The sequence below is a fragment of the Chaetodon trifascialis genome, chromosome 7 (genome assembly GCF_039877785.1).
Source record: "Chaetodon trifascialis isolate fChaTrf1 chromosome 7, fChaTrf1.hap1, whole genome shotgun sequence".
NCBI classification, from domain to species: Eukaryota; Metazoa; Chordata; class Actinopteri; order Chaetodontiformes; family Chaetodontidae; genus Chaetodon; species Chaetodon trifascialis.
Genome location: NC_092062.1, coordinates 23,554,074 through 23,572,495, shown reverse-complemented (window position 1 = coordinate 23,572,495; position 18,422 = coordinate 23,554,074). Strand labels below are relative to the sequence as shown.

At 44.8% G+C, this 18,422-nt stretch overlaps 1 protein-coding gene across 2 annotated transcripts; it reads right to left on the bottom strand.

Annotated features, from left to right (window-relative positions):
- Positions 1-1,169: 1,169 nt before the first annotated feature.
- Positions 1,170-18,016, bottom strand: stk40 (serine/threonine kinase 40). 2 transcript variants are annotated; one of them, XM_070966685.1, is made up of 11 exons: positions 17,796-18,016; positions 14,085-14,211; positions 13,536-13,621; positions 12,735-12,878; positions 11,534-11,758; positions 11,168-11,220; positions 7,352-7,467; positions 5,786-5,930; positions 5,304-5,423; positions 5,100-5,184; positions 1,170-4,839 (listed from the first exon to the last, which is right to left on the bottom strand). In XM_070966685.1, exons 2-11 carry the CDS (start codon positions 14,200-14,202, stop codon positions 4,621-4,623), a joined length of 1,311 nt encoding a protein of 436 aa, XP_070822786.1. In that variant the 5' UTR covers positions 14,203-14,211; positions 17,796-18,016; the 3' UTR covers positions 1,170-4,620. The 2 variants fall into 2 exon arrangements, with proteins under 2 accessions (XP_070822786.1, XP_070822787.1); XM_070966686.1 differs by having other exon boundaries at positions 4,499-4,839; positions 17,787-17,889.
- Between the last annotated feature and the right edge of the window lie 406 nt (positions 18,017-18,422).

Here is an 18,422-nt window from a genome sequence, read left to right as displayed (position 1 = left end):
TGTTGAAAATGAATATGTAATGCTCTCTAAGGTAATTGAGGAAGAACATTGCAGATGTCTGACGTAGCCCTTAATGAACAATCGTTTGCTGTAGACATCCAGGATCCAGGATGGACCTCCTCATGGCCAGCTGGTTGTAGTTTATGGGGACAAAGCATCTGTGGAACTTTGACCCTTGAGACTTTTCCGCCCTTCTTGACATGCTGGGAGAGGGGTGTAATGATCCAGAGCAGAGACCCAGTTGAGACAAACTTTGCTGTAAGGATCTCAGAAGGGTGGGAAAGGCTACTCTGAACTCTGTTATTCTTCTTTTGAGTGAGGCAGCACAGCATTTCCCCCTTTGGTAACTGCTTATTGGTGGAAAGTGATCTATAATGAGTGGATCACAGGTCTGATCCTCTAATTTGTCCTACGATGCCACAGTAAAAGTGGGCTTAAGATTTCATCCCCGTCAGTTGGAGCCACTGCTGTGCCCTGAACTCCTCCTGGTGAAAGGTGGAGTCACAGTAATTCATGTAGCACATCAGTGGGGTATAAAAAGGACCAAAAAGGTGCAGCGTTCACTGTAATTGATCATGCAACATTCATACATGCATTATCACAGATTTAATCCAATATGTCTGTCAGGCCTGTGAATGGTGAAATATCTATGTGCATTTTTTTTGGCAACTTAACATGATATCTAATGGAATTAATGCCCTGCTCATGAGGTGTGCGTGCGTTCATGGGCCTGACGTGAGGTGGGGATCGACAGAGGAGCCCACAGGGTCCCGCGGTGCTGTCAGAGTCAGCAGGAGGCTTCCTGTTTGAACACGTCTACCTCGATCTGGTCCAAAACCCGACTCACCGCAAGGAGGTGGTTACAGACGCACAGAGACTCAATTATTCTGGATTCTGTTCATTCTCATGCAGGTCTTACCCTCAGAGGCCTGAGACCACATCGTGTAAAAGCACATACAGATGGCCGGCATTGTACAACTCGGCACTTTCTGTAGACTGTATCGTCCACGTCTGGTCGGCCAACAAAGAACATTCAGCACGATGAATGATAAAAGTGGCAACATTTAAATACTCCTAGCACCAGCTTTAGTTTCATTTTTTAAGAAAGTGCTCCACCTACTGGCAGAAGGTGCGCCACAGCGTCAGAACACCAAAACCTGACAAAGTTGAATGTTTCCATATCAAAGTTTATTGCTGACATGCATGTAGAGATCTGATGAAGTAGAAAAATATGTTTTTTTTTATACAAACGTGTTTTTCATCTGTACAATTACGCAGTTTTCTGTATCTAGATGCCCACGTCCGACCAAGCAGCTTACAACACATTATCCCATTGGGTTTAAACTACACCACATTTCATATCCTACACCAAGTTTCCAGTTGAAACAGTCATCAATATATTGGTTATATACTGAAGACTTTATAAGCAGGGTGAAAATCATAAAAACTGAACTTTTTTTTAAGTTAACAATAAAATTTTACTACTCATCCAATTAAGGGGCACATCTATTCTTCTTAGTTTCCTGTAGGAGTCATAAGAGTAAATTATCTTCAAATTGTCTATTAGTTGGCACACCTTGCAAATTCAAAATCATGCAACAGTCACATGTTTTACACAGAGTTTCACACTATTTCCATGCTTTTCAGTCCACATCGCAGTCTACCAACACAACTCTGTAAAACGAACATTGAATGTGGTACAGTCCACTAGCTAGAAAGTGAAACACTTCTTGATTTGGGGGCAGGGGACAAAAAATAGCATCTACATCGAGGGTCTATTGTACCTGTAGTTACTAATCTGTAGTCGGGTGTCATGGAAGATGGCTTAAGACACTTTCCACAGACGATCAATTAATGTCAGCATTCAGCAAAGGCTACGGTGTTCGTGAAACACCCTTTTCTGATGAACAATCTAGACTACTACAATACTGCTGTATACCCATGGAATTCACATTGAGGTGGGAGAAAGCCGACAGCTCTCTTGACATATATTTTAGCCTCCGGATGTGGTGGTTGACGGCCAACGTGGCCTATAAAGCACGTCAATCGGCATATGATGAAACAGAGTTGGTGTCTCACTGGGTGGAACTACATACAATATGACTGGTGCAGTCATGATGGTACATATTTACATACTGACCCAAGAGTGCAGCCATGTGTGGGGATTTTTGGGGGTTAATGACGGAATAAAAAAAAAACCAAAAAGACACTACAAAAACCCTCCTGTCAAGATAATGTGCGAGTATCATTTTGTTTTATGTAAAAAATAGAACTATGCAAAAGTCAGTCTTGTTATTAGTGTAGCTTAAGTCGACCACAGATTCTGTGGCAAAATGGCAAGAAAATTATTTAGGAATCCGAGAAGGAAAACACAAAAACAGATGCTACTGTTTCATGAATGGGGCTGAGAAGGAACTGAGAACCACTGTTGGAGTTAACACTTCTTAAAGCTGAGCGAGCAGAGATTTGGGGCCTGTTTCACTGGCATGAGTTGCACCTAATCTGAGAAGATATTGTCATAAAATTTTCTGACGGACTACGATGAATGTCTGTGATACAAGCCCCAGTGGTTGGTGTGGGGGAGAGAGGGGGTGGGGCTATAGGAGTGAATAAATAAATCAACATGAAATTACAAAGAAAAAAAGATGATCTAAAGACATTTGAAAATATTCCAGAGCCTATGTTCATGCAATCAATTTGAATATAAATAGGAAGAAGTCTAGAGAGCCTAAAGCAGGTACCAATACGCAAAGGCATGTTGCAGTGTACAGATGCCTAACAGTCACTGGTTAGTAGCTTTGCCATGGTTTGAAGAAACCCTTTGATAAAAGAGAAGAATGCATCAATAGCCAAGAAGACCCAGCAACTAAGCTGAAAACCTATGAGTCTGTACTTTCATTTCTCTATGAAATATTACAGTATCGATTACCAGCCACCCGCGAGCCTCTCTGAATAGAGAGCTGCCGTGGTGAGATACTACAAGCATGTACAAGTTGAGCTAGAGAGAGGGCTTGAGAACGGTGATAGAGATGTCATATTTTCCAATCTGACCAAAGCACTCACGGCAATCATGACGATCGCTAAAACATTCAGTCAAGCCCCGTCCCAGCAAAGCCTGCTCCGGTTTTCACAGTGTCTGCCACTGAGGCAGGCCAGATAACAGAACACAATGACTGGACGATAGCTTAAAGGGCCTGCGGCTGTCCGAGGTTAACGGCTCGACAGCTCGGCAGGCTCTTTTTTTTTGCCTGGCCCGAGACACACGTACACACTCATGGATACTGCAGACTTCTCAAAGTGTAGAATGACAGTTCACATTCATACTGAGAAAGAAAAGAAAAAAAAACTTGTCCCATGATCTGTCTTGATAAAGAGAAGTTGGAATACCTGGAAGCCATTTGATTCTGAATGAGGCTGTGGGTACCAGTTTCCTTGGCTAAGAGTAATTTTAAGACATGATTTTTGGCAATAGAGACGTGACAGTGCCTGATCTTCACTATGATGGCACTGAGGAAGCGTAACCATCAATATGCCTTGGCAGGGAGGATCCGACAGTTTTTTCCCATTCAGTTCTTGGCATTGTGACTTCCAGGTACCTCACACTAGCTGCCTAGATGAAAATAGATTTCCACAGGGATGAGCAAAAGCAGGAGACAATGCATTCTGCAAATATCAAAGGATGCATGAACACATACCTTGATATTCAATATCTTCAATCAAAAGGAAGGGATAAAATGCTACTTATTAAGGTAAATATGATAAAAAGCTTATTCAGATTTTTCGAAACCACTGACAAGGTTTCAAAGCATCACTCTGACAGAAAACATTAATGCTTTATGTCACTGGTGGCATCAAGACTCCATTGTTACAATCCCTTGTCTCAGAACAGTGAGCATGGTTTACCAACAGAGAAGAGAGACAGAGAGGTAGATTGATTTGAAGTCAACAGACGGGACCAGTCTGGATCATTTTCGGTACAGGAAAACAGCTGAGAGGAAGAGGAAGGAGTGAGGGGAGGAGGGTGGAATGGAGGTATAGAGAAGTGACATCTGTGATCGTGTGATCTGACTTGAGGCAATACCATTAACCACGAGGAAGAGAAGGGTTTGCTACATGATTCTGGTCCTGTATTGCTCAGGGATCCAGAGTTGATGGGGAAAGTGTTACAGCAGGGAGAGCTCAAAGGAGGGGGGGGGGGAGGAGGAGGAGGAATATGGGGTTAATCGTCTCTTCAACACTTCAGGCAGAGCCTCGTGTTAGGCCTGCATGTGACTGTGCCATCAGGTTGGTTGCACAGTGAGATCTGACTATGGGTGACCTGAGGGCAAGGAACCTTTGGTTCAGATCTTCCTCCAGGGCTTTCCATGTTTCATTGGAGGATCCAAACATGAGGAGTGAAGTTCTAAATGGGCAGTTTGTTCTGGTGCCCTCCTCACGCAGGCTCCACCTTGCTTGCCCAAAGCCTGCCTACAAATGCGGCCGTTTTCATACCCTTGTTTTGGGCTGGGCCTCATGTATGCCAGTTCAGTTTGGGGGCTTATCCTCATCAGTCCTCTCTGGACTCCGCAGGACTCTGTACTCCCTGGAGAGGTCAGAGGGGCTGAGGTGGGTGGTTGGGGACTACTTCCGGAGGAAACGCTGTGCCAGGATGGCAGCATCTAGCGGGCTGACAGGCTGGGCGTCATGGCCCAGACGCCTCACAGGTGGGATGCTGCCAAACTGGCGCTTGGTGAGAAAGCTCTTGGCCTCATGGATAGTGTTCTTCTCTTCAGCCAACAGCAGCTGCTGGCGCATGTAGTTCTCAAACTCGTACTGTGAAGACTCTTCTATCACCTTGGCCTGAAGGAAGAAAATGTATTCTGTTCAATGTGCTGCAACATCTGAGCGGATTGAAATAAACATGTTCTCCAAGTGTATCTGGGAGTATATGCATGAGGCAAACCCACAGAAAAAGGTGAATTATATCAACTTATTTTCATTGTTGCACATATTGCATCTGGCTAACTCCCCATCTTAGGTAGCTCTATTTTAACTACTCTGGATTTCGCCAACAGGCGCCATATTCCAACCTGTGATGTCATGTTTCTTTGATAATTTACCTCTTGCAGGTGTTCTGGGTGATTGACCTGATCGTCAATATCCGGCACCACCTGCAGGGGGCCGCTCAACGATGAAACAGACTGCCTGTGATTAAGAAAACACAACAAGGATGACGACTAACAACAGAGAGCTCATCAATCTGAGATGACCTATGTGGAATCACTGTATGTCATTTTCAAACATCCAGCAGGGGGGGCGCTTACCACGAGGCAATGATGACACTGAGAGACTCCAGCACCTCTCCTGCAGTAAGCCTTTGCTGAGGGTCCAACACCAGCAGCTTTCGGATCAGACACACTGTGTTCTCAGACACGCGACCATCCCTGCGAGACGGTCGAGAAAACAGGAAGGGACGGTTTTATTTGCAAAATGTGACTATAAGTCACCAGTCTACAAAGCCACTATTGAAAGATTATGCCTCATCCCCTCGGGTCCAAACTGAATATGAAAATGTGGTCCACTCTCGGCAAATACTCTGCATAAGGAATCTTAATCTAGCTTGAAGCATTCAAAAATATTTGGTCAAAACATATAAACAATGATTGATTTTGTCTGATGGAGACATCTGGTATTATTGCTGCCAGTTGAACTGCAGTTCATTTCATTCTGTGTTGCAGAATAATGAAAGAACGAACAGAGAATAAACAGTGCAACCAAATGTCACATGGACGGGACAGGTACTCACTCTGGGATGGAGTACTCGGCAGCCTTGATCTTGCGGAAGAGCTCTTGAGGTATGCTGTCATAAAAGGGGAACTGGCCATAAAGCATGGTGAACAGGACCACGCCAAGAGCCCACATGTCACTGGGTTTACCGCGGTACGGCCGACCTGGAGACAGGAAGGAGAGGATCAATGAGATCAACTGTGGCATTTGAAATGGTGACAGCAAAGTGCTTTGCTATGCTCCGAAATCAGATAAGTCATAGAGGCTGAAATCGGCATTTGTTTAGTGCAACTGCCCTGCGTGACTCAGGGGTGATCAACCCTTTAACAAGTTCAATTCATGTCAGGTCACCGGGTCTAATGATTAACGAGAGGCGCAAGCACAAACACAAGCAATGACTCTGCATCCACTATATTTCCTGGAAATTTCCAGGACACGGCTGACTTTTTATTTTTCCCAATAATTAACCCCCAGCCATTAAATCAGCCGTGGATCTGCGGCAAATAAACTGGAGCTGGTGAGGGTGGAGCATCATGGCTATGCATGACCATAGGCAGTGTTGTTACAGCCAGGCAGGCAGTAGCAACAGAACAGCAGCAGGCAATTATGTTAAAGCTTGTCACACACACACACACAAAGGGAGAGAGAGAGAGAGAGAGAGAGAGAGAGAGAGAGAGAGGATGGGAGGGGATGGGGGTAAATGGGAGTAGTTTCCCTCCAGTGAGTCATCAGTGCGTGAGTCACTGAAGCTCTGTTTAATTGTGTACCCGTCACGTTATGCTGATATACACGCCCAGGTTTTATCTACACTTTGAGTAGTTGGAAATGAACACTTTCTGTTTGCAAAGATCCTTCTTATTCTTGTGCAATCTGCAGGACGATATTCTGGAAATCAGTGTTTAAATAGATGGAACTGGGGGCCTCCAAAGGACGTGCAAGCTCAAGCAGCAGCCTGGCTGGTGTGTCACACTCAGGTCTGCACATTTACTTTGACAAATGAGCACTGAGGCTTAAGTACATAAAAAAATGGATTTCTGCTTTTTTTTTCAGACAAAGGAAATGTTTCACACAAAGAGGAAAGTAGCTTCCTCTGCAGACACATATCATGAGAAAAATGCAACATCACTGTGACTACACAAATACAAAAAAAAGGCTATTCCGAGCTTTTTGCCAGTCCAAGATTGCAACATAACCTCTTTCTTCTTGCCTAATAACCGGAAAATCAAACACAAGACTGCTCGCTTTAGCAATGCTCTTTAAAAGAATCCCAGGATCCCATCTGGACCACAATCAACAAGGGTCACTCTTCTGACCAGAACTAGCTGGTGTGGCATTTTCGGGAAATGCACACATTCAGAGGGCTGTGTGTCATTCGCAGTTAATACACTTCATAACCCCGTTTCACATCCTAAAGTAGGACAGCGGCAAATCTAAGAAGGTTTTCACACCTGCAGCATCACCCAGTTTGTCACTTTCAATGTCACAAAGGAGCTTCTCAGCACTAGGACTGTCTGAGAAGCTGCTGGTTTGATGCACGCGTTGTCCTTTAAAAAGAACAAGCATGCATGACATCTCTTTCACTCACCACTTAATACATCAGGGCTGATGTAGGCCGGACTTCCTCTCTGGTCTTTCAGCAGGTCATCCTCGCTCACCAGGTGCTTTCCCAGGCAGAAGTTGGTGATGGTAATTCGGTGAGTCCTGTAAGCACAAGTAAACACGCAGACGCTGTTGATAAACACCTTTTGTGCTTCTAATTTGAATCAGGAGTGAATGTTGACCTGAACAGTCCCACAGCTTATGCACATCCTGCTCTGTGTTCTCTACTTTAACTCGATCAAACCGTGGCAAACACATCTTAGCAAACTAGTAGCCAAACAGTCTTACTCATCATAACAAACGTAAGTTTCGAATGTGAAACACAACACACTCACAGCTGAAAGCACGAAGTAAACACAGGATGACAGAGACGGTGAGAATTTGCGAGCGTGCCTTGTTGTTTTAATAATCTCACGGTGCACTGGGCCTTAAAAATACATCATTATCTGAATACTGCCAGATGCAACACACCCTGCACACCCAGTCTTATTAGAAGACAGTCTCCCATCTACTTATGCTACACATGTAGTCCAGATATATGCTTCTGTCATCAGGGCCTCTAAATTCTAGAGCACCCTTTGGTATTTATTATAGATGTGCTTCACGTTCTTCTCTTATCTCTTTGTTCTTGTACCTTCCTGTTAAGCTTCATGTAAACCATGCTTTGAATAGTGTAAGTTTATTATCATCGACAGACATCACTGCTTTAGCCGATGGCAATCTTCTTACATCAGGCCTGAGACATTTCGAGAACAAGACCACTCCAGACACACTGGCGCTTCAAAGTCTGAGAAGACCCACTGCTGTTACCAGCGATGTTTGATTAATTTGGTTTCTGTGGAAACAATGTGGTACTATAGGATTTTTCTCTGAGTCATCAAGGTAAATTTAGTTTGCTTGCGGTGGAGTGAAACCTAACTGTATTAAAGCTGAAGAAATATGGACTGTTCTATATCTCTGTTCTTTTAGCAGAGAAAGAGGAAAAACACTTTGACAAACATATGAGTCAGCCTGTGGCTTGGGATAATTGTCTTGATGACTAAGCCTGCATGGTGATGGGCTGGCAAATGAATATATAAAGCTCACGAAGATTTAAAATATGTACACAAACACACAACTTCAAGTGCACCCACACAATCACTCCCATGGTGAACACGCACACACGAAAATACACTCAAAGGCACATGAGCACACACAAAAGCCACGGTCTAGAGCCCGGGTCCTCTCTGGATCACGCTCCTCGCCCACATCCGCTTTCTAAAAAGCCTGAGGTCAACAGCTTCCCCTATTCTCTCTCACTTTCACACCCTGCTCCATCACACACACACTCACTGCTCCCATTATGGCGTCTGGAGCCAATTCCTGTCAAACACTCAATTTTCAACCATATGCTCCAATCTCAACCTTCCCTGAACATTCAGTTCATGTAACTTCCAGCTGCTTATGTGATCCAACCCTTCAATGGCTTTGGTGATCCAAGTCTCAATAACCATACAGTGGCCTTGTGATGTGCACAGGGATGGGCCAGAGGAACAGAGTGCAATGCTTCAAGGACCCTCGACATAAAAGCTTCCTTTATGGAGGAGTCGGTTCTTTTGTCTGTGTGCATCACGACCCAGGCTTCTATTCTTACACCGGAGATTGGGTAAATGAAATTGCATGTTTGCCTCGTGAGGCAAGGGTCCCTGAGGACTGAAGAGAGACCACATCATCTCTGCTTCCTGATCATGTGACCCCGGGTAAGACAGGAAACCAGAAACCTAAACAGCCCCCTTGACTTCGCTCTCCCGGCAACATTTTGCTGAAAATACACCAGCTGACGAGAAAGGAGGTGAAACGCAGGGCAAGTTGTACAGAGACCAGCAAATTTCATTTCCCTGAACCAATGATTTGGAGACTTATACTAGCACCCAAGCTTTAGTGTAGCAATGTGTTTATCCAATTTCTAAGGCTGGCATTGCTGAATTATGGCTACTGCAGCATAAAAAACAATCCACAAATGTTTAATTGAGTCAGAGGGGATAATCCATCCCTGAGACAACACAGTGACGTAAATTAACAGGTGCTCTCTGGAAGACACACAAAACAAAAGCATGAATGTCCCTGTAGAAATACAACAAATATCTAAGTAGTCAAAACAAGCTCTGACATAAATTGTCAACTACCCCGCAGATTGATTTATGACATCCTGCTTTCATAACAGCTGGCACTGCAAGAGGAAGTCACATCACTCTTGCATTAAGTGCTGAGCTTGTTGATGGCATCGCTGCATTTCCCGGAGTGAGGACAAGCCGCAAAGGAGGAAAGGGGATTTTGGGATCGGTCTGCATCTTAAGTGACCCATGTGCTTCCCATACTGACTGTACATCCAGGGTGGAGTGACAGAGGAAACGTGCAGGCCAGCAAAGAATGATGCATAAAGGAGACCAGGAATAGTGAAAAGTAAAAAAAAGGATATGACAAAGGGGAGAAAAGAGAAAGACAATGAAAGCAGGAAAGGGACTGGGGTGTAAAAGAAAATAGAGAAAAAGCAGAGGGTAAATAAATGATGACTAAGTGTGTGCATGTATATGTGCGTGTGTGTGTGTGTGTGTGTGTGTGTGTGAGAGAGAGAGACATGCATTACGGTGTGAGTCAGCTCTGAGCTATGGGGCCTTTGGCAGGCCTCTCCTTTGTCTACAGCTGGGACGGAGTGTTCCGCTCGTCTGCTCCTCACCCTGCCACCCTCCTTTCCTGGCCAAAACATTTTCCTGTTTCATCACCACCACCACTACTGCTGGTGGTGGTGGTGGTGGTGGTGGTGGTGGTGGGGGCAGGCTCTGACGCCTGAGATGCAGAGTGTGTATGTAGTAGAGATAAGCTGACAACATGACAGCTCAGTAGACAAACTCAGACGCGCATATGAAGCCTGAGAAGTGACTGAGTAGAGTGTGAGGACTACACTCACTTGTGCGTGATGCATCGGTGTTTAGATGTGAAGGTGTGTGTAACCAAGCGTAGGAACAGAGTATGTGTGTGTGTGTGTGTGTGCCCGTGTTAGTCATGTCCTTCCAAATGAAAAGACTGGTTTTGTGGGATGATTATCAGAGTTTCCAAGAGTGTGCGCGCTGACCTCTGCTGTTCAGAGGCAACCTTCCACAGGTTCAATGCAAAATCTAGCTGAATCATCTAAACCTGGACAAACTCATATCAAAAAGCAAGTAGCAGCTAAAACACATTCTGTTAGAGGGTGGCTTTCACCCCGAATACACACACCCTCTCTCCCATGCACTCTGCATGTACGGTGTTTGGAGAAGGCCTTACAGATGAGTAGTTTTCCATTCTGCAGGGCCTATCTGAGCTGCAGCACTGTGTGACCTGAGGTGCACTCACCAGGGTACTGTGTTCTACATAACACTGCTCACACCCCATCCACCGCAAACACTTCTACCGAGAACAAAGCCACGGCATATTTTTTGCTCTATTTTGCACCAGAGTCCAGTTCACCCTCCGCTTTCAAAAATCCAACCACGGGGAATGAATCATCAGCCTTTACTCAACGCACAGACACGGACTGAGCGTCAGGCACAAGAGAGGAAGGATTTAGGCTGCTGCGACTGATCTCACTCTTAGTCTGAGAATGTGACCCCTGCTTGGGTTTAAAGCCAAATGCACACTGGATACAGGCTGCTGGGGCCTCTCACATACGTGAGCTGAGACAGAATGACTAACTGGCAGGCTAAAATGACCCACCCGGTATAATAAGAGAGGTTATTGGCCAGTTAACTGGCAAAGCCGAATAAGTGAATGAGTTTCTTCTTACCGTTTGTTCAGCACCATGTTTCCCAGCTTGAGGTCTCTGTGCACAATGTTTTTCTGCATGTAGGAAAGAAAGAGAAGAGAGGAAAAAAGATGTCTGGTCAATTCATGCTTGGGGGTCATTGGCATCAAAACAATATGTTTGTTTTTGAGAGCGGCACACAAGCATGGAGAATGAGTAATTAGAGAGCATGAGCAACTGGCAGCTACCAGTAACAAAGCAACTTTGTGTCCAAGCGTTCTTCATCGATTGAAACTGTGTGTTCATATTTCCTCTCAAGCACACTGTCTGGTAGTATGATGGATAACACCTTTTCAGAGGAGTGCACCTTTTGTTGGAATAGTCCAACAAATTCCACTCTAGACTCACCTTATGAAGGGCCTCCACCACACGCACCACATCATAGAAGATGACGATGGCCTCACGCTCGCTCAGTCGCTTCTCCTTTATGACGTAATGCTGGAGGTTTATTAGATCTGCTGTCTTGTCACTGAAGTCGTGAGCACACAGGCAGTCCAGCACGAGGCAGATCCGCTTCTTCATCTTGCGCACTTTGTTGGCCTCCATGTCCTCCACTATTTCATAGGCTCGATCCTTGGGAACGACAACAAAGAGAAGTGTGAGCAGCTATCTTCAGGAAGGTGCTTACTTTCTAAGGAGAGAGCCAGCGGTGTGTTTTAGAGGCACTTTCCAACAGCATCCAATCAATATAAATTGAGGCACCCACGAATGCATCGCACTGAATGGATTCCTGTGCTATACCGGCTGATCAAGCGGATTCATTCAGCTTAGAGCGACATAGATTCAAGCTGGGTAGGGGCCATCAATCACCAGCCAGCAAGTAGCCGAAGTAAATAAGACATATACCCCTTCACACCGGGTGGTGGAAGACGAATAACAAAAGGTCATTCCTCTTCTTCCAACTCCAGTCTTAGCAGAGTCACCACTTCTCATCGATTTCTGTATCAGGTTGTCAGTTTTTTTTAGATGCAGTCAGCACCTCTGAAAGCATACATTATTAACTGGATCTCTCACAGTGGAGATGCACTATAATAATCCAATCAATATTGCAGGCCGAAATGAATCAGAGTGCATGGCTCAATGCTGCTATTCTGAGAACACCAGCAGAGTGGAACAGACAGGATGTGAAAGAGAGACAAAGGAGAAAAAACAGAGAGAGAGAGAGAGAGAGAGGGAAGGCAGATGGAACAATAACAAAGTTAAAGGAGGAGGCAGACGGGAAGGCAGGTGAGGGAGGGGGGCTCATTGTGAATGGATGGGGCTGTGAATAGAGAACGACTGCAGATAAATATGGCTTTTAATGGTACTCCCACTTCTCTATTGAAACAACCCTGATAGGGAAAATGCAAGCAGCTGGCTGGTTACTTGTACTTGCATGTTGATGCTATATTCTGAACTGAATAGAAAGTGACACAAGCTTCTCCATGGTAATAGTGTATTCATCATGTTCAGTTATACAGAATACTTGCCCACACAGCACTGAGTAATACAGACAAACTATAAGAAACTCTTCTTTTTTAACTTAATTGCCAAATGTGCGCAGGTCTACCTGGAAGAGGCCGTGGTGGTGCACCACCCCATCCTGGTTGTGTAACAGAGAAAGGAGGGAGTATTCCGTGTGCAGCAGCATCTTCCCCTGCCTCTCCTCTTGAGTCTCCCCTGCAGAGTCCACTCGCTCCTCCAGCGTCAGGATCTTTCGTAACCACAAATGAGAACAGAGCAAACATTAGAGGTCACAAGACAAGAGCTCATACAGGATCAGACAGGGGAAAGAGAGCCTTAACCATTTAGTATGAAACTAATCTTCAGTCCTGACGGTGAACCTTTCAAGTGACTGAAGACATGGCATTTAAGCACACATGCCAGGCATTTAACAAGAAGTTACAATCTGTGGAGTGGAAACGGCATAACAGAGCTGCAGCTTTAAAATAGCGGCTTGCACGTGAAGTAAACAAGCTGTGCAGCAGACACTGAGGTGGTGCAGTCACTGGTATGAGGGGAGGGCACTGACTTACTATATGGTCCTGGGGGTTAAAAGTTGACATTCCAGGTGGGGCACTACCTTCCTCCCTTCCTTTTCACCCCCTTCTGTACCACCCTCCCTTGCAGAACAGACATTGGATAGCCCCAATAAACAGACTGCCTGCCTGAGGTTTTGTTGTTTGCGCCAGACTAAAACAGGGGGGCCATAAAATGAACACCAACAAAGGAAGGTCAAAGGTTCAGATGTCTACTGGGCCATCATTGCTTTGTGTTTGGATAACATGCTCATTTTTTTATTGAACTGTGCGCTTCACTCGTGTTTGTGAGAAAGAAAAACAAAAAAATGTGCCAACACCGACAGACTTACTTTGAGCTGATAGAAGTCATCGGTGCCGTCCTTTCTGGCCAGACACTGCACTATGCTGGGCACTGGTGAGTTGCCCAGGCGAGGCCCTGCAAGGATAAGAAAAGGAACAGCTGCATGACCAAAAGGCAGGCTACACGCTGGAGTGTGTGCTCTCACTGCAACTCATTAAAGGCTGAACGTGCACATACCCATTAACACCCCTAGTGTAATGTTTTCTTTGCCACTCTGCATTGCAAATAGCGGAGTAGTTGTGTAGTAGAAAACATTCAAGTTTGAGAGCACGGGAGACAAATACATTTTCGAGCGGGAGGAAACAACCTTTTTCCAACACAGAGTCAGACCTTTCTGGCCGATGTCATGGGGATCAGCAAAATTCTTCACATTCTTGTCTCAGGCATGCACGCACACAGAGACACCCCACAACTCTCATGCACACAGGTTACACTTAGGCTCATGAAAAAATTTGAGCACTAGACGCAATCTCAGCCACACAGACCTTACTGATTATGATACTTTTAGGTCTCATGCAAAGACAGGCAGCTTCCTTACCAAGAATGAAGGGCCCGGCTCTCTTGGCGTTACTGCCGGATATCCCAGGACACTGCAGCTTGTTGGCCCTGCCTGATGTCTCTCCAGCTCCCCTCTCCGACGACCGCCGCTTGGACATACTGGAGCTCTACAGGGGAATATATCTGATTAGTACATGGGATAAAGATAGTCAAGCTACAGAGTAAGTGCATACATGTGACTGCAAGGACAAGATCTGATGACAAAAAAATAGCATCAGTAATCTCCAACCAACCATCTCTTCAAAAATAAATACTAGACAGAGCTTTACCAGTGGTCCAACAGGCTTGATCGAGAGCGGACTGATTAGTGAACAGAAGTGAAAGGCCGTAAACTTCAGGGCAGCTCCACCCAGCCGATTTTAAATATCCCTCCCACACATTTACCAACACCTCAGTGTGAATGTGAGGCCATTATGGCTCCATTCAGAGTGATGGCTGCTGGCGTCAAGGGTAACACCTCAGATTCAATCTCCCAAACAGGCAATGCAAATGTGCCACAATCTACAATTTAAATGCAAAATGCCATCATGTAAATGAAATGAATATACAAATCTAATCATACATACACATTTAAATACATCCTCATTTTATTCTCTAATGAATGTCTTGTATTTGACATTTGTATTGACTGTAATGTTTAATGTATGTTTTTAAATGTCGACCCCAGGAGGACTCGCTGTGCTTTAGGGCACAGCTGATGAGCTGGGATCCTGACGAACAGAAAATAAACAATGAATAAATTCTTCTCAGCACTGAAACACTTATCCATCTTTAGCTTTTCCTGCTGCAGTGGTCATGGGTTTAGAAAATCCTTCCGCTCTTAATCTGCGTGTTTTATCTCAAAATCTGTACAGCCGGCTTATCTACGCAGACCTTCCTCTGAAAGGACATGCATGTTCAAACAGGGCTGAAAAAAAAAAAAAAAGCCAAGCCCTGACACTATGATAAGGAACTAGATTCACATGTCAGAAGAACCAGTGACACAGTATGACGCATCATCATTACACAAACGACTTCAACTGCCACAGCAGATCTACCTCCCAGAATTCAGAGTGTAAGAGGTATGCTTTGTTTACTGATACTGAGTTCCAATGTGATGAAACCCCATCTGTTTCCTGTAACAGGGAAGTAGTGCCTTGAACCAAGAGGGATGACTCACCCTGCTGTCGTCCTGAGTTTCCATTGGACAGAAATGCTTAAATGTCTAGGTGATGACACCAATAAGAGCGTGAAATGTGCCCCCAAGCCTCAGACATGCACAATATCAACAGAAAAAAAAACACCTCGTAGAAGTTAGGGCAACAAAAAAAGGCAACACAAAGTGACATATCTGAAGTAAATGATCAATGTCAGATAGCAGTGGCATGCATATCTTAGCCAAATACACGAGAGGTGATTCAGACTAGTAAAATCCAAAGCACCTCATAAACTGCAAACTAGACGTTGAGTGGAGAGCACACACACACAAAAAAACCTCAAGAATATGTAATCAGTCTTGCAAGTGGAACAAATTAGAGAAAATGAATATTTTTAATGAATTAGACCATCTTCCTGTTTCAAAACTAATCGTGCGCCACTCGCCAGTTGGCGTTTTTGGGCAGAGAGGAGGCAGGACAGTTGGCAGTCAGTATGGGCTGGTATGAATTCTCACTTCCATGAGGCTTTTTGTGATCCCAGACAGCAGACAGTGTCATCATCATGTCTCTCGCCCATCTGTCTCCATCTCCACTAGTCATCACCCACTGAGTCTGATGAGCTGAGGTTTTCTGACAGCATTTATGGCACAAGCCAGAGTGACACCAAGTCACGCTGCCAATAGTAAGAGAGCATCTTACTCTAGAACATGCAAGGCAAAGCAATGGATAATCCAGTGGCCAAAGTGGTTGGCAAAATAGACAATCTGCACACTGCTTTCGGTGCTGCCAGATAAATCCATTTTAAATTGTTGGTTGAGTGCTAGAAAGGCTGCTAGATTGAATAAAATAAGCAGACTGCGCACAAGCTAACAGGCACTTCATTTGTGGCCAATTCCCACATTCCTAACAAGGTTATCTGTGATTGTGCCTTGCATGAATTTCGTTTCTCTACAGCTATCTAGTCAAGAGTTAAAAACAACAACAACAACAACAACAAAAAAAAACAGCATACCAATTCATGTACTTTGGACTTACAGCACTAAACTGACTCATGGACACAAACTGCTTCATAACACACAGCAAATGGACCCAGGGCTATCCATCTACCTACTAAACACCAGCTGCAGTGCTGCGGAGCCAACCCCTGACACGTCTAAAAAGCAAAGGTCAATGCAACCAACTAATGCACACTGACCTAAATGACATCAGTGTGATGACAGCACACAGCTATCCTTTTCTGACACTGCTGTGCCTCTCTGCACAGCCAGTGATCTGGCAAGCAAAACTGCCTCTGACTGCCTCTGTCTCTGACTGTACCAGAGGGAGGACAAGAACAGATACAGCCTCTGAATCATATCACACAAAAGGAGGAGAGACACGCTGCCGGTGCCCACGAGAAATGTGGGCTCCTTAAATAGTATCAGAACAAAACAACCACGTAGGTGTCTCAAGATCCACCCACCCAGACTCCATGCCACTTGTCTGGCTCTGCAAGAACAGCTTGATTGCAAAAATCAAGGTAGTATCAGGATGGACAAAGAAAGCATAAGGACACATGGTCAGGTAGTAAACATGCAAGTGGACCCAGCAAGACAGTATGATCCAAATCGATGAAGCCATATATAGATCAAACACAAAAGTCAGGACAAAGAGGTAAAGCAACTCGAAGGTCATACACGCTTCAATCCTGCTGCTTCAATGAAATGTCAATCAATCATGTCAGCTCACACATCTACAGCTATGAAGCCTACCTATTACTGCAGATGTAACTACATTACTGCAATAAAAACGCCGACAACAAGTCTGTGCGTACTCGGTCACATTATAAATCACGAGATAAAAATAATTACAAATACACCCAGACTGTCACACATTGTTTGGTGCCATTTTGCGACCACAAGGTCTGGACACCGTTCAGTTCTGGCAGCGAACAGTGTAATCGTGGAGTAAAACGCTGACGTTATGCCTTACAACTTGTGCAAAACCACTCCACAGACAGCTCACAACCTGAGTAGCCAGGTGCTAATGTGTTTTCCCCACAACAATGACTATCTGACCACCTTGAGACGCTTTAAAACACACTAAACCGCATTACACAGCGTGCGTTAATGTAGACAACGTCTGACTGGGGTAATTACTTAACTAAACACACACTAAGGCATTATTTCACGATGTATCTTTATTTAGAGTAACATAAAACAAACCTTGGCTGCATATTCAAACTTAGTACGGCAACAAAGCTCACTGAATTCCTCGGCTAAAGACGCTGCCACAGCTTTAGGCACACCGGCCACACAAAGGGGTGTCGGGGCACACAACACAACAAGGAGTCGGTGCAAACTACACACAGCAGCCGTTAGCTCGGTTATGGCTACTTTAGCATGCATTGTTAGGTGCTGGAGAGTTTTCCATATGATTGCTGGCGAGCGACGTTAGCTAACGCCAAGCCGGAGGCTACAGAGCAGCCGGGAGGCCATTTAAACAAAGTCGGTAACATTACAGTTGGCTAGCCTTGCCTGAAAGCTAGATAGCAATGTAGTCGCTACCTCGCTTACCTCGAGCCAAAACCGCCGGGTAAAGTCTGCGTTGTCTGCTTACAACATCGACATTTCTTGGGTAAACGCTGCGGTGGATGTGCGGAGCTCCTCGCTTAAACAGGAGAGACCACAGAGGGCTGGTTTCGGGTTGTTTAGCCTCTGTTACCGAAATGAGCAATTAAGGAAAAGCCTCCGCTCTTCGCTGATCGCATCTTTCCACAGCGACAGCGCCACCTGACAACGGAAATGACGCACATACTTATTTGATTGACAGCTGCGCTCGACCAATGCCACCTCCTGCCTGTTTTTTCCGAGTAAATGGTTGCGCACTGATGATGAAATTCTTTGCATAATAAAAGTTGCAAAATGAAACACATTACGTCATAGTTGTTCGTACGGGAAAAGTTTGATAGAGTAGGATTGGGTCAAGGTGGTATGAAAAAACAGGCAAATGTCAGTGTGGATATACAATATTACGATTTAGTTTGTTTGCAAATAACTTCCCAGCCCACATGGAAAAGACACAAAAAATACCTTTCTAGTGGTGAAACGTTTGTCAGACAGAGCATATGTTCTGTCTAAAGGTCTGCAAGTATCTATAATCACCCAACCAGAGGAAGTCATCAGAAAGAAGGAAATTTAAAT

Excerpts from the sequence above, each read along its gene's own strand:
- stk40 (XM_070966685.1), bottom strand. The coding sequence starts at position 14,202 with ATGTCCAAGCGGCGGTCGTCGGAGAGGGGAGCTGGAGAGACATCAGGC. Across the intron at positions 11,221-11,533 it reads TGGTGGAGGCCCTTCATAAG|AAAAACATTGTGCACAGAGA; the intron begins GTGAGTCTAGAG and ends TCCTACATGCAG. Across the intron at positions 5,424-5,785 it reads GCCGAGTACTCCATCCCAGA|GGATGGTCGCGTGTCTGAGA; the intron begins GTGAGTACCTGT and ends ACCGTCTCGCAG.